Below are 26,410 nucleotides of genomic sequence, written 5' to 3'. Positions count from 1 at the left end.
AATAACTTAACATCTACAACACACATCATAATTTGGACTTAACAATTTCCCCTTGATGTGTGTTATACATCTATGTGATCTTTAACTCTAGGGATATTTAAACGTCTTACACTTCCCCACCCCTCATAATGGTGTAGTTAATAGGTGTAGTTATTGACTTGAAATGTAAACGAAGAAACTTCTTCTTTTGGAAGATTATTCGTTGTTGAATATGAGTGATCACAATGCACACCATCTTTTGGTCTTGACGATGTTTCTCTCCTTGGTGGTGCATTGTTCAAATATGTCAGGGTGTAGGAAAGAGCTTGTTTGAAGATTTTCTTTAGCTCCCCCTTGAATGATAAATTTTCTCGCTCGCCCTTAATCTAACATAGGGGAGTTCTAGGTGTTATGAAGATTTGACGTTGAAGAAGATTTGGTGCGGAAGTTTGAGGAGTGGTTTTTTCAGTTTGATTTGTCATATTTTCTGATGTACAATTTGTAGGTTCGATCGATGTGATTCATTGATCTTGCATTCCATCGAGGTTTGATGTCGGTTTGAAAGAGTTTTAGTCCAGCTAGATTTGTGGATCATGGTTTAAAGGAAATTAACTCTTTTGATGAGTACCTGAGTGATTTTAAAGGTGTTTTAACAAACGATGTTTTGCATGAGTAGACGGATAATTTATCTGAACTGGATTGCTTCAGTTTATGAGGAAATCATCCGTATTGATCACAAAATCCAGTGAATTTCCCATCTTTCCAATAAGTAGGTTGTAGAAATGGTTGATTGAGTTTGCTTCGGTAATGGGAATAGATTCATTGTCCGTGAGAAACAAATTTGAGAGGTTGATTAACCTTGGGGATTTCTGTTGAAGGAACATTCTTCTCAACCGTAGGAAAAGAATCGATTCTAAAATTTGTGGCTCGTTGTACTCCGGGAATTCAACTTGTATACCCATCGACACCATTGTTGGTTTTAGAGTCGGTTTCGATTTAATATCTAACTCATGTTGGATATCAGAAATGTGTTTTTCAAAGTCATGAATTAATTTTCGATTAAGATTTGAACGTGATCAAAATCAGTGCGAAGTTGTAGAAAGGTCTTAGAATCAAGCACACGTTCGGACTTGAGATGATTATTTTCAGCTTGAAGAGTCTGAATTGCCTGAGCTTAAACATCGTTTTCTATTTTGAGCTGATTATTTTCTTATCGTAGCTTCTTATTTTGTTCTTCAAGCGCCCAGAGTTGAATAGATTTAACTGTGAGTTGACATTCCAGCTGAAACATACACTCTAGCTCATATTCGGAATCATGCTCATGTTTTTGTTTCATGGGCGATGTTGTCGAAACCGGTGAACATAAACTTTGTTTTGACGTCATCGAATCATTCGATTCTTTGTTGAGTCGTTTCAAGAACAAATCTACGTCTTTAAAAAACTGTACATCTTTTCCATTAGCATCTTTAAACAATCTGCATTCTCGTTAGCAAAATCTAGTAATGAAGGTATCACGGAAGAAAACTCATCATTTGAAGTCGTTTGTTGGAAACCGTATTCGTTTTTGATCTTGTTGCTAGAAACCGAACTTGAAATTCTACAATTATTAGTAATTCCCAAAGGTACATGGAATTCTTAAAATTTGTGAAAATTTTTAACGAGAATCGTTAAATTTTGTTGCTTCATTACAAGGGAACTGAAAAGTTAACAAACTGTTAACACATCTCTTGGATCATTGAAATTAGGCTTGACCAGATTTGAAATGGGCTTTAATAACAAATAAGTTTATCTTTGATTCTATTTATTTTAAAATGAAATTGAGCCTAATGTTTTATAATTTGGGCCTTAACTCAAATAGACCCAATTTGATATCTAATACTGTCTGCATACGTATATTGTGTCCGCCTTCTTCCAAAAACACGTCTTCTTCCCCAAATCACCTCATGAACCCTAATTCTTCACTCAACAAATCATTCGTACAATAAATTATTTCGATCGTGATAAAATCAATTCAATCGAGCAAGTACTCTGTACGAACGACTGAAGGCTTATGAAATAGTTTGAACGAACGAATGAAGGGATAACTTGAAACTTACGGATTGAATTAATTCATACGAACGAACAAAGGATGATTTTAATTCGTACGAGTGTATGATTTGGTTCGTACGAGGGAGTTTGTTACAATTCCGGTGACGGTTACAATTCCGGCAATATTTTTTTTCGATCGGCCTCCGACAAACCTGGAAATCCAATTTTTTGATAGAATTTGTACTGAAAAATGATTCAGGTAGCTTACTGCACTCTCCTTTAATGTTTATGAATGATTTTAAGTACTAAAAACAAGTTCAATTCTTTAAAAAAAAAAAAAAAAATGAAGAACAGGTAGTGCGCTTCTTTTTGAATAAAATTCGAAAACTGTGATCTTAGTGGTTTTCAGATGATTTTATACACGAAAGTTGATTAGAATCCAAAACCGAATGCTCGATAATTGATTGCAGATCTTGTAGAAGCCTAGAACGTGTTAATCAAAACGTTGACTGAGTATTGTTCAAGTTTGACTTGAAGATCTGAAACGTTTGGATGAATCTCAATACAAATCGAATTCAGTGATTTTCAGATATTGTAGCAATGAAAAATGAAGAATAAAGGTATGTTTTTGATGATTTTCAACACGAATTTTGATCTGTATCGTCCGACATATGTTGATTATGCTCTGATACCAATTGAAAACACTTGAAATCAATGAATTCGTGTTTATGTGATTATATGAATGTATGCGTGTGTATGTATTTGTGATTTTACAGTAACCGTACATGAATATCTTATAAGTATATGCAATTGTATGTATGAATCTGTTTATAGATCAGGATGATGAAGATGATGTTGTATGAATCTCGGATTATCAAAGTGTTACAATTCATAGAGGTTAGCGTTACAAGGTAGAGATGTTTGTTAATAAGGGCAAAAGCTTGTGTAAGCTATATGAGAGGATGGTGTATTTATACCTCATACACCACCTCTTTACAATTACTTAACATCTGCAACACACATCATAATTTGTACTTGACACAATTTAATCGGGGTATTCTTCGAAAGTTTATGATCATTTGTTTGACAACTTCAAAATGTGTTTTAAGGACGTTTAAACTGCAGTGCTTGTGAAAAGATGATGACATAATCACTACACCATCTTGTGATGGCTAAGTATACACGAATGCTTACCTATAAATAATTAAGATGCTAAGAACCAAAAAATTTAAGTCGAAACAATTTCACAATGTACATCTCCACATTTTAATTTGAGAGTTACTAGAAACAATTTCAAAATGCTCATCAAAAAACATCATCTCCAAATTTGAATTTGAGAGTTAAGAAAACTTTATTCTCAATATGAAGCTGGTTACTTCACATTATATGTTCAGTTTGAAGTTTGAACGGTACCGAAAAAGATTAATCCCAGACTACATAAATAAAGAACTTGCATGCTTTTATAGATTTATAGATCGGTGCCCGTAGGTCTACATAAAGAGAAGCAGTGGATAAAGGTATAGTATAGTATTAGTAAATAAATGGAAACTTTTAAAAGAACATATGTATCAGTAGACTACAAAAGATTGTGCATGCAACTCATCAGTTGGTTACAAGTACAAATATGTGTCTGCTAACGTGCTAAGGTCACTAGCTACATTAAATTCTTATATATATTTACCTATGCCTAATAATCAATATTGTTAGTAGAGCATCAAAACCCGAATGGCGATTTTCTCCTACTTCCACCTTCTCCATATTCCTCATTCCATTTTCTGAGTTCGTTCATACTTGGTGCATCATAAGCAACAGATGGACCCACCTATTGATTTAAAATGTTAATAAGATAAAACGAGGCAATCTTTGTATTTCAGAAAAAATGAATATAAAAAATAACTAGATTTAGGTTGGGAAGGCTGTATAAAGGGTATGGGTATGTCGTAGTACAAATTGGAACTGGTGGGTTGACCCACAAACGTTATTTGTCGATCTTTAATAGAGGCTTGCAAATAAATAGTGTGTACACCACAACATTTAAAAATAGGCTTTAAAATAATAATCTAAATTCTCTATAAAATAATTTAGACTTGATTTGACCCATTTGATATAAAACACAACTGAATTTCTACATAAGTAAATGGATCGAAATGCCACGTTGAAATGACAAATAAAGGGAACAACAAAAAAGTCTACCTTGGCTTTAGATTGAATAAAATCATCCAAATTAAGCAGTCTTAATGCTGGAGTCGTGTCGTGTATTTGTCCCTGCAAAAACATTGCTTATATGTTACAAACACTTATTGATATAAACGATATTAAAAGAATCATGGTATCAGCACATTTTCAACTAACTCGTCATACATAAAAAGAAGTACGAAAAGAAGCTTACTTTCTTTTCTTCATCTAACATTTCTTGAACAGGTCTGTAAGCCGCAGCAATACAAAGATTCTACACCCAAAAAAAAAAAATTACAATAAATAAAAAACCATATAAAGTTTAATCAGTCGCCAATGAAGGAATACCTTTAAATCACTTCCTGAATATCCTTCTGTTGCATTTGCAAGACTTCTTACATCAAAATCGGGTTTTATATTCTCTTTATCAAGTAACACTTTTAGTATATTTAATCTATTTTCAGCATCCGGCAAGTCCACATATATCCTAAAAATCGATTGCATAAAAATATTAAACCATTATGTTAATAAATAAATTACTTATCAATAATAAACACTAGTGATAGATTCAAACTATGTTTTCAATAAAAATCCATACTCCTTCCTTCACGATCTAATAGTCTATTCCTTTTTGAAAAGTCTCAAATTAATAGTCCACTCCAATAAATAGGTAAAAATAACGAGGTGAAGTTTATTTATATCATTACTTTATGCACATAAAATAAAAAAGTTTAGTAAAAAAGTGAAGGGCAAAATTGTAATGTTAACAAAAAGTACGGTGCGATAATGCTAACTAAATTGAGACGCAGGTAGGAGTATTCTTTAATACGTATTATTTTACCTTCTAGGCATTCGACGGATTACGGCATCATCAAGATCAAACGGTCGATTTGTGGCACCAAGTACGAGAATCCTCTGATTATCTTTAGATCTTAATCCATCCCAAGCTGCCATAAACTCGTTCTTCATTCGTCTCGTAGCCTCATGCTCATGTCCTCCACGGGCACCAAGCAAACTGTCAACCTAATTAACATCCACCAAAAAAAAACTTTAACTAAAATCGAGAATAATCGAAGATTGAAAAGAATCAGAACTAACAGTACAGTATTGAAATAAGCTACTCACCTCATCAACGAAAATAATTACAGGAGCCAACTTGTTGGCGAATGAGAAGAGTCCCCTTACAAATTTTTCATCCTCACCATACCACTGAAAAAATAACAATATAGTCAAGAAACTAGTAAAAATACAATTTGTACACACGAAAAGGAATATCATGTGTGTGATACAAGCACAATGTGTACTCCAAGCAATGATTTGATACAAATTATTGAATTACTGAAAAGTTCCATTGTAATCATTCTATACAATCACGTGTTTAGCAATTATGTCTTACGTTGAAAATGGAACAGAGTACACACGTTTTTTTAGAAAGTGATTACGTGGTGCTAATTATAAATTCAGAATCAGATATAGTCGCTTGTAACTAAGGTTGTAAAAGTTGCGAATCGGGGACGAGTCGGTCGAGTCTGGGACGAGTTAGGAGTTGACCAACGTTGACCTTTAGTAATAAATAAATTAATATATAAGAAAATGCTGCACATTAACTAATGTGCACAAATTAATACAGAACCAAAGAGCTACAGAACTAACTAATGTGCACAAATTTACACTTGTGCACAATGGTGCACATTAAAAAAGTTTTGTATTTGTGCACAAAAATACACTTATGCACAATGGTGCACATTTAAAAAGTTCTGTATTAAACTTTTGACTATATATATATGGCACAAAATCTAATTCTTAAAAATTTAAATTTTTAGTTAACTTTGACTTTGACCGACTCAGACCCGACTTTGACTCTACTTTTTAGCGTTGACCGAATTTCAAAGTGTTTTTGGGCGAGTCGAGACAGGGCTAGTCCCCAAACCGACATGTGGCAGACTCCGTCTACTTTTACAACAGTGGTAAGAAAAGCTGTACAAGTGGTGCTTGGGTCTAACAAGTATGTTGGTTGAAATTGTAATTGTGAGATGTTTAGTATCTAACAATCCATCTCTTGTTATAAAAAAACTAACTAAAACGATCATGATGACAATCTTTGTAAAATAAGAAAATGTTTCCTACAAAAAGACCGTAAACATGCCTAGAAATGGTTTGAAAAACTTTCTTAAATTAAGTTTACAAACCCCTTAAAAAGGTAGATTTATATACGTCAAAGTAACTATTACAACAACATAAACAACAACAAATCCCAATACCACACGAGTGGTGTATGGGGTCAAAGTAACAATTATTAGCCATAATTGACAAATTGACAGCTAAGTATCAGATACTGATTATTGAAGTAGCAAAAACGGATAATTAGTACCTTTGATGTAAGTGTAGCACTCGTTACGCTGATAAAGTTGGCTCTTGCTTCATTAGCAAGCGCCTTTGCAAGAAGCGTTTTCCCAGTTCCAGGAGGCCCAAAAAGCAATATCCCTTTGCAAGGCTAACAAATGCCAACTTCCGTTAGTCGTTACAAAACAAGTGTATAAATTACAACGGTCAAATAACGCGCTTATACAACAACAACAACAACAACAACAATACCCAATCCCGCGCCTGCGAGGTATGGGGAGGTAAGATGTAGACAATCCTTCCTCTACCCTAAACTAGAAGAGAAGTCGTTTCTGTTACCACGAGTCGAGAGAATTCTCCACCCACGGGAAAGGAAATAACGCGCTTATCTTAAAAGAAAAAAAAAGTACCCGCAATAGATTTCCTCGAGAAAAAAGTTCCGGTCTTTTCATCGGAAGAATGGCCAATTCATGTAACGCTGTCTTCACATCTTCAAGAGCGCCGATGTCATCAAATTTTATGCCGATTTCACCAGGCGAAACGACAGCTGAAATAAACTCGCTCTCGTACTGACCCTCAGCAAGGTTCTGAAAATAGTCCGAGTTATAGGCGTTTACAGTTTGCATTACTGACCCTCACCATGTGGAAGAAGATGGACTTAGTGGGGTAATAATAGATCACCCAAATTGACCCGTTTATAAGTAAATGGGTCAAAACTATAAGAATAACATGTTTTAGACGTTTAACGAAAACAGAAGTATACCATAAGTGACTTTCAAGTTTCAACCCGACACCATTCCAGTTCTAGATACTCATTAATTTACACATTCACCCCGTTTATAACAGGTGACCCAAATTGACCCCTGGGTAAGTAAATGGGTCAAAACTGTCATAGCCCAAATAAAAAAGAACTGGCCTCAAGGTTTTGTGCAGGCTTCTTGGGGAAGACTGATTCCTTTTCCATGATCCTCTTAATTGCAATTTCAAGGCTTTATGTTGAAATACAATTAGTCAGTTAATATGATTCTAAAGCTAATTTGACTATATTCACTTCTCGTATCGACTTTGCGGTCACCACATCTGGGATGGGACCCACAAATCAAGAATGACTAGACATTAATTAAAACTATCAATACCTTTCACGTGGCAAATTCAATCTATCTGACTTTATAGAAGGGACATCACAGGTGGATAAGTAATGATTTTTAGCCCATCCAACTATATTCTCGGCTTCTGTAAAATAAGAAAATATATATATATATATATATATATATATATATATATATATATATATATATAGGGGCAGGATCAATGGGGAAGTAACCAATCGGGGGGAAGCAAATTTTTTATTTTTTTTTGAATTTTTATTTTCCGGCATCAAGATTACACGAAAATATGAACATTTAGAAGAGACACTTCGTGATGAATGTTATTATGTAGGCGGGAAAACGATCGACAAAAATAACATTCAAGATAATATTGTTCGTGAAGAATATGAACGTTTTTTTTTCCCATGTTTTGTGAAGTAAAATTTAGCCCGATTTAGAGTTTAGGGTTTAGGGGAATAAACCCAAAACACCAAACCCTAAACCCTAAACTCTAAACCGTTCGTGTTAAAAACTCAATCTAAATCCTAAATCTAAACCCTAAATCTAAACCCTAAACCCTAATATCTAAACCCTATAAACCCTAATATCTAAACCCTAATATCTAAACCCCAATAGCTAAAACTTCAACATACGCTCGAAAAACACAATAATTGTTATATATTACTTCTTCGAGCGTTTTCCCGCCAAAATAAAAACATTTATCAAAAAGTGTATCTACTAAATGTTCATATTTTCATCCGATCTATAATGTTTGTGAACAAAGTTTTTTCAAAAAACGAAAAAAAAAAAAGTTTTTGCTTCCCCCCGCTTCCCCCCGATTGGTTACTTCCCTCTTGATCATACCACTATATATATATATATATATATATATATATATATATATATATATATATATATATATATATATATATATATAGGCATGATCAGTGGGGAAGTAACCAATCGGGGGGAAGCAAAAAAAAAAAAAAATTCGTTTTTTGAAAAAATTTTGTTCACGAACATTATAGATTGGATGAAAATATGAACATTTAGAAAAGACACTTCGTGATGAATGTTATTATTTTGGCGGGAAAACGATCGACAAAAATAACATTCAAGATAATATTGTTCATGAAGAATGTTAACGTTTTTTTTCTTCATGTTTTGTGAAGTAAAATTTAGCCCGATTTAGAGTTTAGGGTTTAGGGTTTGTTGTTTTGGGTTTATTCCATAAACCCAAAACACCAAACCCTAAACCCTAAACTCTAAACCGTTCGTGTTAAAAACTCAATCTAAATCCTAAATCTAAACCCTAAATTTAAACCTTAAACCCTAATATCTAAACCCTATAAACCCTAATATCTCAACCCTAATATTCAAACCTTAATATCTAAAACCTCAAAATACGCTCGAAAAACACGATAATTGTTATATATTACTTCTTCGAGCGTTTTTCCGCGAAAATAAAAACATTTATCACAAAGTGTCTTTATTAAATGTTCATATTTTCATCCAATCTATAATGTTCGTGAACAAAAATTTTTCAAAAAACGAAAAAAAAAAAATAAAAAAAAAAATTTGCTTCCCCCGCTTCCCCCCGAATGGTTACTTCCCTGTTGATCCTACCACTATATATATATCAAATGGTGTTGAGGATGGTACATTTGATATAATGAATTGAGAATTGAAGTGGTTGAAGTAAATTATTTTTATTTTAAAATTTTGACAAACATATAGATTGGGTGAAAATATGAATATTTGAAGAAGACACTTTGTGATGAATGTTATTATTTTGACGAGAAAACGTTTGAAGAATAACATTCATTACATTTTTTTAAATAACTTTTTTTTAATTGTTCATTTATTGATTCACGGTATAACAACACGTACCACCTTTTTCTTTTACAAAGAGGTCATTTATCCCAAACCGGAACTTAAGCAATCAGTATTTAGCAAAGTAGAAAATGGTAATTAAGTATGATAAAGCGAGAATTTCAAACGTAAGTCATTTATATGGTAATAACGGGAACTTACGCTTTGTTGTTAGTATAACTTCATCAGTGTTTACATGCAAGAGGTCCACGCAAGATAGTTCATTTTCCTCAACAACCTGATACAGATAAGTAATTTCAACAAATATGCACAAAAACATCTAAATGTATTAATGAATTTAAGGAACTGTAAAGACTATAAAAGATATCTATCTACCTTATGCAATATATTTATATTATTCCGGGACATAACAATCCGTCTATCTTCATCAATTTGTTTATTAAATACTCGTAGGTGATCTTCCTCCTGATGGACAAAATACAACAAAAAAAAAAAAAATAATAAAATAAAAATAAAAAAAAAATAAAATAAAAGACATTGAAAAGATTTAAATTTAACGAGCATTGCTACTAAATGATGATGTCAGCTTCGGTTTCTTAGCTTGTTGAAATGAATAAATACCTTCGGAGGATCCAGAGATATAATATTAGTGAATATCTTCGTAGCCTGTTGACAAAAAAGATAAAATGACAATTAAACAGATCAAAATGGGTGGGTCGGATGGGGTGAGTAGCAGTCAAAATGGGTGACTTGTAAACAAGTAAACAGGTCAGGCAGGGTTGAGACAAGAAGTTTTTTTGGACATCTGTTTAAATTTTATATATAATATAAATAAATTATTGGGGAGGTTCTCAAATAAAGTGATTTAGGATAGGAAGTTGTAAACATTAAAATTGACCTTATAAGTTTGCCTGTTTTACTTCTTGGGGAGGTTTTAAAATTTTACCCGTTTAACCAGTTGCATATACGTAAAACTCAAATCAACCCATTATTAAGTAAAAGAGGTGAAATTTTGCCTCTAAACACACCCACGATGCAATTAAACTTACGAGTAACTCGTTCTCTTTTGATCTGATACCGAATTCTTTTTGCCCACATATCAATACAAACGGCCCTGATATTTGGTCAAACATAAACTGAAGCCTGATCACAAATTCTTTGTGTTTTCGCTCAGAAACAACTCGTGACAACCATAAAGATAAGTCTGGGAAATAAACAATAAGAGGTTGCACAGACCGCAGCACCTGCAATCATAATCATCATAATAAATAATATGATACGCGTTTTTGTTTTTATTTCTTTAACAATTTTATACTGAAAACATATAGGAGCTACAAAAGTTCGTATTCAACCTCGGATAAAGTGTTCTTAGCGATATAACCATCTTCAGCTGCAGCATAATCATGCAAGATATCCTGCACTACAATATGTGTAGTATAACTGTCATTTGCCATAAAATTTAGTTCTCTTTAAATTTTACCTTTTTTTTTTTTTTTGGGTAAAGTACCCGGTGAATAATATTAACAAATTAGTGGTTGAAATTCAAATCAATAGTTGAAATTTTCAAATCAATGGTCCATTTTGAAGAGAGACAATTATAATATCATTATCCAAATAATCAATATTTTAACAAAAGAGACATAATTATGACTTTCCTTTTACACAAAAAAAAATAAAGAAATCAAGAAGAAAGAAGATAGGGCGATTTTTTATAGATGAGAAAGTTACGATGAATCCAGTATACTGATGGATTTGCAGATTGCTCGTCTTTCATGTTCTCCTTCTCGTCTTCTTCACTATCAAAAATAACTGCCGCATATTCACCATTGATCTCATAAATCTCCCCGCGTGAATACATTTTTAAGAGTCTGATGAAGACAAAGAAATATTAGCAAAACTAAATTAAAACCAATATTAGACAAACTGAGAGAATAGTTTAGCAACTACAGTACATACTTAATCACAGATTTGTGTGACCAAGAGCATAGTCAAATGGTTTAAGATTCAGCTAGAACATTCAAGAACAAATAAGTAACATTTTCAACCATAGTCAAATGGTCGTAAAAGTTCTAGTTGGTTGGGACCTAGTGGGGACAAGTGGAGGACTAGTCGGCCATTGACCAATTTGACTTAAAAAAATTTCTATATATAAGTAAAGTTCATATTCAAGAAAAGACACTATTACTGTAAATAGAAAACATAGCTTCTCTAACCATATTTTATAACTTATATAAATATATAAACAAGTAACTATAGCAAATAGCCGTTTACAAAAAGTAAATATATCAAATAAAGTAATTATAACACAGCTATGTATCAAAACTACTAATTAATGAAAGAAAAAAGATCATAACCTGTTAACTCCTTCCACCAGTACAGTATATCCACCATATTTGACAGGATCACCTGGTTTTTCAAAAAAAAAAAAAAAAAAAAAAAAAAAAATATATATATATATATATATATATATATATATATATATATATATATATATATATATATATATATATGGGTAGGATCAATGGGGAAGTAATCAATCGGGGAAGCAAAAAAAAAAAAAATCGTTTTTTGAAAAAACTTTGTTCACGAACATTATAGATTGGATGGAAATATGAACATTTAGAAAAGACACTTCGTGATGAATGTTATTATTTTGGCGGGAAAACGATCGACAAAAATAACATTCAATATAATATTTTTTTTTTATTTTTTTTTTTTACGAGGAACCCCACTATGGGCCAGAGCACATTGGCCCCCCCACCGCAGGTAAACCCCGGGTAAACGGCAAGCCAGCCCTCCACCGCTACCAGGTAAGGCATTCTCCAGTTTGGTCATTAAATGCGGGCACCCCTTAGGACTGAACCCGAGACCTCCCCTTCACTGAAAGTGCTGGTGGCCACTCAGGCTAGGCCTGGATTGGTTCATTCAATATAATATTGTTCGTGAAGAATGTTAACGTTTTTTTTTTCTTCATGTTTTGTGAAGTAAAATTTAGCCCGATTTAGAGTTTAGGGTTTAGGGTTTAGGGTTTGGTGTTTTGGGTTTATTCCATAAACCCAAAACACCAAACCCTAAACCCTAAACTAAAAACCGTTCGTGTTAAAAACTCAATCTAAATCCTAAATCTAAACCCTAAATCTAAACCCTAAACCCTAAATTTCTAAACCCTAATATCTAAACCCTATAAACCCTAATATCTAAACCCTAATATTCAAACCATAATATCTAAAACCTCAAAATACGCTCGAAAAACACGATAATTGTTATATATTACTTCTTCGAGCGTTTTCCCGCCAAAATAAAAACATTTATCACAAAGTGTCTTTATTAAATGTTCATATTTTCATCCAATCTATAATGTTCGTGAACAAAATTTTTTCAAAAAACAAAAAAAAAAAAAAAAATTTGCTTCCCCCCGCTTCCCCTCGAATGGTTACTTAGGCTTATGCATGCATGCATGCATGCATGTATGTATGTATGTATGTATGTATGTATGTGGGTATTCATGTATGTATTTATATTTATGTATGTATGTATGCTTATATTTGTTTATGTATATCTTCGCATCGTTCGGTGCATCTTGGGGCTATTATGGCTGAGGACGACCTCCGTTGCCCTTGAGCTTAGGTGGTTTCCTTTTATTCATGTGGTTTCGGGGATGTCTACCGTAAAGGTGCATGGGTGGTGCTTGGTCTGTTAGGGTGGTTGGCTCTTTGCTTGCGCAACAACTTCCACCTGGAATGCCTTCCGAGTTCTGTTCCCAATGCCATTCGGCTCTATTAATTGAGGCAACGTCAAGCGTCGTCCTTTTGGCGATTTGACTGCCTCGTAGAGCCTAAATCGAAATCCCAACTAACTTTGAAACCCATGAAAATTTGATCCTACCATTTTCATGGTTTTTATTTTTTTATTTAATTTTTTTATTTTTTCTCTTAAATTTCCTACTTTTTGGCCGGAGGTCCACTCGGAAGCAATCTCCTTATCTGTCGAATAGAGAGAGGGATGACTTTCTCTACTTTTGTGAGTGGTTTTCACTCTGGGTGGAGAAATGACTTGTTTCTATTCTCGGATAGGGGAATGATTGTCTACATCTCACCTCCCTCATACACCACTCATGTGGTATTGAGTTTGTTGTTGTTGTTATATATATATATATATATATATATATATATATATATATATATATATATATATATATATATATATATATATTGTGTGTTTCAAATTAATAAAATATACCTTTCTTAAATGGCTTCTCTGCTTCCTCATAGGCAATGTCTCCAACAACAGCGATGTTCTGTTAAAAGTGAAAGTGAATAATAAGAGATACCAAACACTCGGTAAAATCAAACTGGTACTTTTGTTGATAACTGAAATTTTTCAAAACATATGATAAATAATATGAGTAATACAAGTACACATCTACATACACAATTTACTAAGGCACGGTTTATCTACTTTGCAAAATACACATCCAAACACTCATTAAATTTACTACAACAATGGTTGTTGGGTGCAAACCCAATCCCACATTGGTTGGGGATAAATGTCAAGATCAATATATAAGCTCATGAGTGTCTCTCTCTACTACCAATTGGTTTTAGAGTAATGTGGGAGCTCATGGTTTATATGTTTGGTGCTTGTTGGGCTATAACCGGTCCTTTCAGTGGTATCAGAGCGGGTTAGCCTAGAATTATGTGGATTAATCGCCCCAGTTAGACAACGATAATGGATCATTGTGTGTGCCTTATATCAAAAGATCTCCCTGATTTGGCCTTGGTCAGGTTGAGAGTTGCGGGTAATGGCCGGCGATATAAGATGAATGGATCATGTGCGGAATATCGTTGAAGGGGAGGCCTGGTGATGTGGTCTTCGGTTTGAGGGGAGGATTGTTGGGTGCAAACCCAATCACACATTGGTTGGGGATAAATGTCAAGATCAATATATAAGCTCATGAGTGTCTCTCTCTACTACCAATTGGTTTTAGAGTAATGTGGGAGCTCATGGCTTATATGTTTGGTGCTTGTTGGGCTATAACCGGTCCTTTCAATGGTTACTAACTACTTTTCAAACTTATTGTTATAAAGACTAAACTTCAAAAAAATTGAAACAAATGGAAATACATACACTTGCAGAATCTGCAGGTGCCCGAACCTCATAGATTGCCTCTTCAATTTCTGATTCGGAATAAATATCTTCATCATATTCGGAAGTAATATCTTCATTTGATTCATCTTTACCAAATTCCTACAATAAAAAAAAAAAAAAAAAAAAAAAGTTAGAGAAGCATGAGTTGAGAAAATGATTCAAAAAATTCGTTAGAATAAACTTACATAAAGAGATAGAACACTACTGTCAAGAATCAATAAAGGAACTTTTAAATCCCGTGCAAGCGCTCTAGCAAATCTCTCTTGATAAAGCTCAGTGCCTGCATCATCAGTCATATTCGACCCATTTGGCCCATTTCATTGTTATCTAAGATTTCAAACTTGCCCATATAGTATATAACCCAAATGGTTTCATTGTCTATACCTGGTACGCTCTGAAGCAATATTCTCCCGCGTGAAGAATCTAGTCGTGAGCCATACGTGGTAGTACACTTGTTGTGTTTCAAATGAGAAGCAACACATTCCACTACAACATTCTTCGAATTTTCACTAAAACAAAAATAAATTAAACACGACAGTTTACAAATATGACATCAAAAAGTTAAGCGGTGTAACACAAAAGGGTTGATACTTACTCTACATAATACGGAAACGTGTCCCACGAAACCGTTTGTTTCTCCCATGGAATAATTCTTCTTAAAAACTTGTTTTTGAGTCGTTGCCTTTTCGTTAAAAAAGGTGATTCTTTCTTTTTACTTTCGAAAGCCAACTTCTCGTTTATTAGCAAGTCTTTTTTATCTTGCTCTCCTAATCGAGCATGTGCGTCGTTATAATTCACATCTTTGATATTTTCAGTACTATAACCCTCTGAACTATAAAATCTAAAAGAGACAATAGAATTTGCGTATGATCTCGCAAGATATCTAGTAGAGTTAGAGCCACAAAACTTCGAAGAATTAGGCACGTCACGTCTAAAAAAACCATTCCCAAAAAAGTGATTAGTTGCAAAAGATCGATAACGGGAACGATTTAAACCACTTAATAACTTGTACGATTGAAACATGAGATCCCATCTTTTATTCTTGCACTTTAGTCCAACTGAATTCATTGGAGCCACTCACACTTTGTATATGGGTCGCCTGACCCAGATACGCTTATTGACCCGGCTTGATTCCTGAACAAGCGAAAAACAAGCAACACAAACATTATATGCTACCTACTATACATATTAATATGTTTAAATGCAACAACATGATGAAAAAACACAGTGAATGTACTACATTAAGGGGGTGTTTGGGTTTACATCTAGATTATACTACTGGATCATAATGTTTGGATAAAACAGGTGTTGCTTTATTATGATGGATAATCAGCTTCATATCAGCTGCCACAAAATATATATTAACTAAGGATAAACAGAAATTAGCTGTTATCAGCTTTTATTCTTCTAATCTAATTTGCAGGGTCCAGGGTTGTCTCAACAATTTGAAGGCCCTGGGCGAAAACGAAAATAGACCCCTTATACACGTTAAATTTTCTATTACATACAAAAAGATAATACTTAAAATAATCAATACGAAAAAAGTTTTCAAGACATATTTATCAAAGTGTTTTATTCTGAAATATTTTATTCTCTAACAGTTCTTTTATATAATCTAATTGAATACTTTGACATATATTCAAAATTTTGGGTCTTTCTAAATTTTTGGGTCTTTCTAAATTTTTGGGCCGTATGCGGTTACCCATCTTGCCTATGCCCGGAAGGCGGAAACGCCTCTGCAAGGTTCCAAAACTCGGAAAAACTCGGCAAGTACTCGGTTAAAAGTTCGGACCAAGTACCCAGTCAAAACTCGATCAACGAGGGATTACTCAGAAAATCGGTCAAAACTCGGTCAAAATAGTTCAAAGTCAAACTTGATCAGCATCCGATTACTCCGAGTACTCTCCGAATTGCCGATTATTCCATAAAAAGTCCCAACAGAGTAGCAATTTTTGGTTAATTTGGTTGACTTTTACCAATCCTCCACTATATAATTCGCAATCACTATTCATTATTAGGGACAACATTTGACCAAAACTAGTTGTGGAGCCCTCGCTTCGCGCCGGGGGCTCCATTTTAAATGCGAGTTAAAAAAAAAGTCTTGATCTATTTTGTAAAAAAGAATTTTTTTCGACATAACATTGAAGGGTTGTTCCTTTTGTGAAAGTTGCTTCTTTTAGCGTTCGGGTTTTATTTTAAAAAAAAAAAGTTAGTAAAGTGGGGGTTCGATTTGTATTTTAATAAAAGTTAGTGGGCTAACTTTGTGAAATTTGAAAAAAATTTACGTATAAAGTGGGGGTTCGATTTGTATTTTAATAAAAGTTAGGGGGTTAAGTTTGTGAAAATTGAATATTAGTAAAAAAAAAGTTAGTAAAGTGGGGGTTCGATTTGTATTTTAATAAAAGGTAGGGGGTTAAGCTTGTGAAATTTGTGAAAAAATATACGTAAAAAGTGGGGGTTCGATTTGTGCGTTAATAAAAGTTAGGGTGTTAAGTTTGTGGAAATTGAAAAAGGAATAGTACTATTCATTTTCACTTTACCGTTTAGATATAGGTATATAATATATACAAAACCTAAATAAAAACCTTCCTAACCCTGCCGTTTAAAAAAAAAAAAAAAAAAAAGAGAGAAAACCTTAAACCTTCCTAGCCCTTCAAGTCGATCACAATAAATAACACACCCATTTATCCAAAACATATGAAAACTCAGATTGGATTAATTCAAATCCATGCAAGAATTTATTTTTATTACATACTCCGTATTACAGAATGGGTTCACCGTAAAACAATAACACACATGTCATGTCAACTTCACATATAACAAATTTACAAAATAAAAAAAAAAAATTTGCCTTTAGAAAAAACAAAATAAAAATACAATATAAAAAACTAGAAAGCTATATAATCTTTCTTGGGACATTATATTAGGAGTACTAGTTAACATGGCACTGACATCCCAAAATAAAAATAAAAAAAAAAATGTGCAAACAACAATCACGAATTTTAAATCCAAATAAAAAACAAACATTTACTTGGTGTGTTATTAATGCAGGCGAAGAAAATATATACTCTAATAACCCCAACTCGATCAGTTATTGTTATTGCTTCGTAAACAGACAGAGATAGACAGAGGGATGGTGTGGGGAGTTTATTAAGGGGGTAATGGGTTGTGGCCTCAGGGGGCAAAGCAATTGGTATAACGCTTATGATCAAATTAATATAAGACGATAGAACAGTACGTAAACATACCTTATTACGATCGAGAGCTCTGATTATTTTCAGTATACGTCGTCTAAACAAGATGGTGACCAATAATTAAGGGGTGTGGGGTTTATATATGCTTTTTTTTTAAAGGCGGGATTTATATATGGTAACTATCCTAACTAGATTACAAATCTAATTTTTAATTAATTACCTATTTTAGTTATTATAGTTTAAGTTTATATGAGTATCTAATATAATGGTTAGAACTAAATTGATATTGCAGATGTATGAGTTTTATATTATAAAAATAATGCTTAATGTGTATATCCAAATTATATGGATTTTTTGATTCAAAATTGAAGTTTCAAACGTTAACTAAAATAACAAAAGAAGGCCGTTATTAGAAATATTGAATAATTTTTTTTTGAAAAACCACACTTTTATTGAAATACACATGCTCCAATTTACAAAAAATTTACCTCTAGAGTTTAGCCAACTATACGGAATTAAACAAACATAATCAAAAATGACGTTTTTCTTCAATGCACAAAATGTTTTTCCTGTATCTCCATACATGCCAAATCGTGGGCGCGAAGATGATGAACATTCTAACTTTAACTGCTACTGTAGCTCGCCAGCCATTAAACCAATCCATGAAGTCTCCCCACTCTAAGAATTGCGGAACATCAATATCGATCCATCGAGCCACTCTTCTCCATATTTAATGCGCTATCACACACTCAAATAAAGACATGTTGTAGTGATTAAATCATGTTGCAGCCTGATACACAATTAATGTGATTAATCTCCAAACCTCGGTGAGATAGATGTAAACGGGTCGGTAATCTATCCCGAGTCACCCTCCAAAGGAAAATGTTAATCTCCCGCGGTAACTCTCTAGTCCAAATCGTACTCGACTCCGTAGTAGGAAGTGTTTCCTTATCAATATAACTCCTCGTTGCACTGACTAAATACTTACCTTCCTCTTCAAACTCCCATTGCCATTTATCCATAGAGTTGGAAAGTGATATCAAAACACATAAAAGACTAACTACTAAAACTACTAATTAAAATTGAAATGTAAGAGATGTAATTGTATGAATTTTATTATTACAAATGAGAAATCAAAGCCCTATTCATAGAATTTCTGGACGTGTAGGTCGTGTATGGAGGCTGTGTGGAGTGGGAGGCCGAGCACACGGGCCGTGTGGAGAGGCCGTGTGTCTGGTAACCCGGTAACCCGTATAGAGACTCCGTGTAACTGTTAGCCCGTGTTGATCCATGGCAGGCCGTGTAGGCCATTTGGGCAGGTCGTGTTACCTGGTCTCCCTAGGTCGTTTTTGCGGATATCCTAGATCGTAATTTGGTTTGTGGGTTCGTAACTTGTTTTTCACCGTTTAAGCTCTAGATTCTTCGTTTTAAGCTTGTTTTCTTCGATTTTTCTTGCATCGCCTTTGTAATTACTTAATCTACAAAATAGAGCAAATAAATGCCTAAATTTGCGATGACTTTTGTAACTTTATTATTTTTGGGCTTAATATCGAGGGTAAAAACGTGACTTTTTAGACAATATCACCAACTATCGAGTAATGAAGATAGCAAAAACAACGCCTCTAGCTCATCCTCGAATTTAACCCCAAAAAATTTCAACAGGGTTGAAATCAAGTTAAACTCGTTAACGTGATCCATCACACAGGAACTCTCCATCATCCTGCACTAACCAATTGTCGTATCAAGAAAACAAATTATTCAAAGCAGAGCATTTTTCACACATGTTAGATAACACCACAATCAATCACGTAGTTGTGATTTCACCGACAATATTGTAAGCAACATTCCGAGAAAGTCGAACAACCCCTATGACTTGCCTATCGAACAAATCCCACACACCTTGCTCTATATCTTCCAGTTTAACCCCCAATAACGGTTGATAAAGCTTCTTTTGATGATAACATCTTTGATTTGCTTCTTCCAAAAGCTAAAATCGGTCCCATCGATTTGATCAATTTGCACATCACTTTTATCCGCCATTGTTCCCGTAAGCGCGTACCCTACGCTCTGATTTCACTTGTTAGGAATAATGAGTGTGCCCTAACAAGACTTGATAACACTATGTTATAAAACCCACTGACAATAAACGGATCAAACTAACTAAACACGAAGAAATAATGCAAGAACGTAAATGCACAAGAATATATCGTGGTTATATGCAATCAATGTGATTGCTTTAGTCCACGGTCAGCCAAAGAGATTTCTTTATTAAAATTCGTAGGTATAATTTACATGTTACATATAGGGTTTGTTGAAGGAGAATGTGTAACGACCCTGGAATTTACAACTTTTATTTATTAATAATTATTATTATTAATACGTGTGATTAAACGAATGTATGATATTACATTTACATGTTGCCTTAATTGTCCGTACTTGACTTTTTATGGCCCGGAACGTCTCTGCGACACACGAAACTTCACGAATAATATATTTAAATATTATTTGCATTCATGATTAAGTTTTATTAATCATTTTAATTAACTAAAGCTATTAGTTAGTTACTTGGGCTTAACTTGGACTTTTATTGGATTACTTGCAACTTGGGCTTTAATTAGTTTAATGGACTCATGAACATGGGCTTATAAGCCCACCCTACATCTAAATGGTTTCACTAGCCCACTTCTTCCATGTGTAAGTATCATTTAGGTTGAAACTAGTTAGTTAAAGGCTTTTAGAATCTTGTTACAACCTAATCCCCATGCATGGCAAACAAATACCCATCTTTTTAAACTTTAACATGCCATTACCTTGTGGACTAATCCCTCCCCCCCTAGGAACCCCAAAACCGTCGGCCTCATGGCAAGGGTGGGGGAGTTTTGTTTCATTTTATGTATTACTTACTCACTCTCATTCTCTCATTCAAAACACACTTCAAACTTACTTTCATTTTCTCTCCTTTCTCTCTAACTTTTGTAAGTAACTTGAAGCATTCTTCTCTCTTTTTTTCTTAAACAAAACCGAATTCTATATCCATCATCATCATTCTTTTGTTACTTGCTACTTGTCTTTGATTACTTGTCTTATTGTTGTTTAGTTATTTACATGTTATTACTTACTTACTTACTTGTCTTTCTTTACATGTTTCAAGAATCAACTTCTTAGTTTGATTTTTCATTTATATCTTGTATTTAACAAGAACATCAAGAACATAATCTCTCTAGTTATGTTCTACATATTTTGTTTCAAAGAATCAAAGTTCATAGTTGTATAAACTCTTTACTTGTAGTTCTTGAAGTAACTTTGAAGTTACTTCACTTAAAGATCAACTTGGGTTGAATCTTTAAAAGTAAGAGCAACTATGAATCATCTTCTTGTTTAGATTAGCTTTCTACTTTATTTATTTCAAAGATTTAAAGTTTATAATCTTTAATTTTTGTTACTTGTGTTCTTGTTTGTTGTATGTTACTAGAATACCACCTTCATGGTTGGTTTAGGCTTATCATTCATTTTCTTTATTTCTTATTGATTAGTTGCTTACTACACATTTGAACAAGGACATGAAACCAACAAGAGCTTACACTTTGGTGCAAGTATCATGGATCCAACACTTGGTTGTGATCTTTCTTAGTGTTCATGAACTTGTTCATAAACTTACATGTAACCTTGGTTCATCAAACACTTACAACACTTGCACTTGAGTTATGATGGACAAACCTTGGTCAAAATGATGTTAACACATCAACGAGTTGTACACTTGAAGCTATACGCATCAAGGATGAGAACCGTGATGAACATCAAGCACCGAGACAACCGGAACTCTCCAAAACCCACTGTTCTGTCCAAAACCTACTGACCTGATGCTTCTGGAACAGACCAGCAGACCTGGGCTGTTCTAACCTTGATTTTTAGATAGAACTTTTCGAGTAGATAACTTTTCATATAGGACTCGTCTTAATCCGAGTTACGGTTTAGGATTTACGGCCCTCCGATCGTTACCATGTCCTTTAACGTTGTGCAGAAATTTCTGACCTACTCGCACTTAGACCGTCGCCACGGTCAAACCAAGACGAGTTTGCTTCTGTAAATTTTACCACACTTAAGGGACTCATAGACGGAGCCATGACCACTGGTCTCACCTTAATTCAGTAAGGGTAGAGGCCGTGGTGACTGACCGAAGTCAGCCTTTGTTTTAAACGACTTTCATAAACGAGTCTTACTTGTTACCTTTTGTTTAATGATGATTGATGATGACCCTTATGACCTTAATTACGTACTTATAAACCTTTTGAGACGACTTATTGACTTAGTGCTATTTGACTTAGGTTGAGGACGTTTGGACCGTTACTTGCACACCACTTTCCGACTACTACCTTACCATTACTACTAATCATTGTGAGTTATAGCATTCCCTTTTTACTTTAACTTATTTTGGGAACTGAGAATGCATGCGGATTTTATGTTTTACATACTAGGCACGAGTACTTAAACTTATATATGTGTGGGTTATATAACGGCAGAAACATTCCCTTTAGCTCGGTAACGTTTAATCATTGGTTTTTGAACCGTGAACGCGAATCTTAGATATGGATCCATAGGGTTTGACATCCCCACTCGGGCTAGTAGCGCTAGCATTTAACGAGTGTTTAATACTTCGAGGTTATACGCACTTGCCAAGTGCACTTTAAGGGGGTACATTAAACGTTAAGTTAGTTACCGGGTGCCCACGGTTAAGCATATACTTTTACATACTTTTGAAACGCTCGTTGTAGCACTGAAATCTCGTGGCCTACTTACATTACTGTTATACTTAAACTATAGCTCACCAACCTTTGTGTTGACCTTTTTAAGCATGTATTTTCTCAGGTGCTTGAAGTCGCTTCCGCTATCTTACTAGTCGTGCTGTAGAACCCGCTGCCTAGAGTTGTTATCGCATGACTACTTATGTTGCATTCAAACTTTTTACTTATGAACTTATGTTATGTAACGACCATTATGGTCACGTACACTTATTTAATGCTTCTACTTAGCGAAGCATACTTTTGATTTGTAAAACAATTGACGTATGTTATGACGTCACTTTTATTTATGAATGTAAACTCTGTTTTGAAAACGCATATAGTACTTAACCTTGTAATGATCCTGTTGTTGATGGTCCGTACATGATGATTTAGTACGGGGCGTCACATTTGGTATCAGAGCATTGGTTGTAGGGAATTAGGATGCATTAGTGAGTCTAAGACCGACCCGAGTAGGATTCACTAATAGGGCTAATCTACAACTTGTCAGTTTACTTGTTTCCGCTGAACTTACTGCATGCTGCTGCTTACTGTTACTGCTATATGCCATATGCTACTACATGATTTCACTACTGCATGCTATTACTTGCTTTCGATTGCATGCTAGTTTCGTACGATTACTGATATTGCCATGCTACTTATTGTTATACATGATTTAAACTGTTGGCCTATTATTTGCTTGCTTTATGACATACTGACATGGAAAATTTATTTTTCCTTGTTCAGATGTCGGACGTTCCACCTGCTGACATCCCGAGCGGCTCAGGCCCCGTTGTTCCACCCACTGCTGCACCTGTTGCTGCTGCTGCTGCCGACATTCCGGCCCCGACACCCACTGGCGACCCCGGCGCCTCTAGTTCTGGAGCTAGCTCTAGTGTGCCTATCCCGGCGTCTTCTTCCAGACCCCTGAGGCAACTGGCTCGCATTGGTGGCATGGAGATCCCCGCGGAGTTCGGGGAAGGACCCTTCCGTAATCACTGGCGCACACCTTGCCGACGCACTGCCGACGGCCGCTTAGCCGTGATTACGCCAGGCCGACACCGACAGATGCTGGCCGCTTTCGGATACGTTGAGCCACCCGCGCCACCACCGCATGATTCAGACGACGGTTCTTCCACCGATGCTTCTTCAGACGACACCTCATCTGACGACTCCAGTGATGAGGAGGATCCCGCTGACCGACCGATTCAGGCACCTTCTACCCCGCCGAAGAAGCGGTATCGCTTCGCTGGCATAATTCCTGGTCGTACTGTCACTGACGCTTATGGTCGGCGTCGTAGGATCACTGCTCGTAAACGGCTGGTGCCGTACCCCGCCGACCCACTGATATTACCGTCCCCACCCAGAGCCGGACCATCCACTTCAGCACCACCGGCTCCACCTGCACCGCCAGCACCACCTGCCCCACCATCTTCCTCTAATGAGGAAATGAGGCGGGAGATTGAGATTCTCCAGACTCGAGTTACTGAGCTCGTGGAGCAGTTGGCTCATGTTTTGGACATCTTGTACCCACCATCGCCGTAGGACTTTGTACTAGATTCTGTATTGTAATCACTTTTGTAATTTCATATTTCACTTATGTAATGTACGAACTTATTGTAATGTATGAACTTATTATCATTAATGAATGGAATTTGTGTTGTTACTTTGTGCGCAAGTGTTCTATTTACGTTATCATCTCATGGTTTTGTGGTACTTATATATGCTTGCATTACTTAATCAACATGTGTTGTGCTGTTTCATGTTGGTTGTTATATACTATATTATTATTATTTGCATAATTGATTTTGACTCGAGTCAAAATGTTTGTATAGAACATCATGGCCAACGGGAGATCTATCCCCACCGCGGCACAAATTGAGGAAATGATTAACGAGCGAGTCGCTGCTGCACTAGCTGAAAGACAACCCCAAGCTCCACCACCACCGCCTGTCAATCCACCTGTCGTTCGAGATGGGTGTACTTACAAGGAATTCCAAAACTGCAAGCCACACTACTTCAGTGGCACTGAGGGACCCGTCGGTCTCACCAGATGGTTCGAAAAGTTGGAATCGGTATTCAGGGTTAGCAATTGTTCTGAGGCTAACAAAACGAAATTTGCATCTTGCACGCTGTCTGATGGCGCGCTCACATGGTGGAATACCATGGCCCAAGCGAAAGGAATTGATGAGGCGTATGCTACGCCTTGGGAAGAATTTAAATGTGCTATGATCGAGGAATACTGTCCGAGAACCGAGATTCAAAAGATGGAAATCGAATTTATGCAATTGAAAACTGTAGGGAACGACCTTAACAGCTACAACCGTAGGTTTTTGGAATTGGCTCTTATGTGTCCAACCATGGTCACCCCCGAATTTAAGCGTTTGGAGAAATACTTCTCGGGACTTCCTAAGTCCATCAAGGGTAATGTTACCTCATCCAAGCCACCAAGTGTTCCCGAAGCAATGCGCATGGCGCATACTCTCTTGAATCAAATCATCCTGGACGAGCCGGAGAAGGCTAAGTTTGAAACTATTAGTGGTGAAAAGAGGAAATGGGACAACAACCACAACAACAACAGGGGTAGGAACTATGATCAAAACCCGGCAAAACGACATGAAGGGTTCAGGCAAAACAACAACATGCACAACAACAACACCAACCCCAACAACAACAACCGCACCAATCCGAACTACAAAGGAACCCTACCACAATGCAATAGGTGCTACAAGCACCACACTGGGTATTGCAATGTTATCTGTGAGAAGTGCCAACGATCTGGACATGTTGGCAAGGATTGCAAGGTTACCACTTTGAATGTAAAGCCAAACCACAACAACAATGGGCCTAAGAAGTGTTATGAATGTGGAAAGACGGGCCATTTCAGAAACGAGTGTCCTAACAAGCGTAAGGATGGCGGACCACCGCGTGCTAGAGCCTTCAACGTTAATGCAAGGGACGCTCGCGACAACCCCGACTTGGTGACAGGTATATTCAAGATCAACAATCTTTTAGCTTCTGTCCTATTTGATACTGGTGCCGATAGGAGCTATGTGTGTAGACATTTTTGTGATAAGTTAGATTGGTCGTTAGTCCCTTTGAAGGAAAGTATGCTTGTCGAGGTCGCAAATGGAAAACTTGAAAAGGTTGACCATATTAGTCGTGGAGCTATTATCAACATAGCTGGTGCAGATTTCGAAATTGATTTGATACCTATCAAACTGGGAAGTTTTGACGCGATCGTCGGTATGGATTGGTTGAGCAAGATAAAGGCCGATGTTATCTGTGGAGATAAAGCACTTCGCATACCACAAGGAGATGGCGAACCACCGGTTATCTATGGAGAGAGATGTACCTCGAAGTTGAACCTCATTAGTTGCGTGAAAGCGCAAAAGATTATGAAGAAGGGACGCTTTGCTGTCCTAGCACATGTGAAAGCGGTAGAAACTGAGATGAAGAACGTTAACGACGTTCGAATTGTGAACGAATTTTCTGATGTCTTCCCAGAGGAATTGCCTGGATTACCGCCGCAGAGAGCAGTAGAGTTTCAGATTGACTTAGTGCCAGGAGCTGCACCTGTAGCTCGCGCACCTTATAGACTCGCACCTTCCGAGATGCAAGAATTACAGAGTCAACTACAAGAGCTATTAGATCGAGGGTTTATCCAACCAAGCTTCTCGCCTTGGGGCACACCGGTGTTGTTTGTGAAGAAGAAGGATGGATCCTTCCGTATGTGTATCGACTACCGTGAACTCAACAAATTGACTATCAAGAATCGATATCCTCTTCCACGAATTGATGATCTTTTTGATCAACTACAAGGATCGAGCGTTTATTCAAAGAT

At 35.7% G+C, this 26,410-nt stretch overlaps 1 protein-coding gene and 1 long non-coding RNA gene across 2 annotated transcripts; one reads left to right on the top strand and one right to left on the bottom strand.

Moving 5' to 3' along the window:
- Positions 1 to 1,875: 1,875 nt before the first annotated feature.
- Positions 1,876 to 3,061, top strand: LOC139858845 (uncharacterized). Its single transcript, XR_011763097.1, has 3 exons — positions 1,876 to 2,266; positions 2,478 to 2,627; positions 2,842 to 3,061. It is a non-coding gene; the product is annotated as an uncharacterized lncRNA (long non-coding RNA).
- Positions 3,062 to 3,692: 631 nt separating this feature from the next.
- Positions 3,693 to 11,448, bottom strand: LOC139858030 (uncharacterized). The gene is made up of 17 exons (XM_071846882.1): positions 11,403 to 11,448; positions 11,175 to 11,314; positions 10,799 to 10,866; positions 10,496 to 10,690; positions 10,068 to 10,112; positions 9,822 to 9,911; positions 9,648 to 9,723; positions 7,662 to 7,758; positions 7,442 to 7,514; positions 6,936 to 7,112; positions 6,554 to 6,676; positions 5,308 to 5,391; positions 5,024 to 5,205; positions 4,531 to 4,669; positions 4,397 to 4,456; positions 4,201 to 4,272; positions 3,693 to 3,829 (listed from the first exon to the last, which is right to left on the bottom strand). Exons 2-17 carry the CDS (start codon positions 11,302 to 11,304, stop codon positions 3,722 to 3,724), a joined length of 1,719 nt encoding a protein of 572 aa, XP_071702983.1. The 5' UTR covers positions 11,305 to 11,314; positions 11,403 to 11,448; the 3' UTR covers positions 3,693 to 3,721.
- Positions 11,449 to 26,410: the final 14,962 nt, after the last annotated feature.

Source organism: Rutidosis leptorrhynchoides, chromosome 7 (genome assembly GCF_046630445.1).
Source record: "Rutidosis leptorrhynchoides isolate AG116_Rl617_1_P2 chromosome 7, CSIRO_AGI_Rlap_v1, whole genome shotgun sequence".
Taxonomy (NCBI): domain Eukaryota; kingdom Viridiplantae; phylum Streptophyta; class Magnoliopsida; order Asterales; family Asteraceae; genus Rutidosis; species Rutidosis leptorrhynchoides.
The sequence above is the reverse complement of the archived record's forward strand: the minus strand, read 5'-3'. Positions and strand labels throughout refer to the sequence as shown.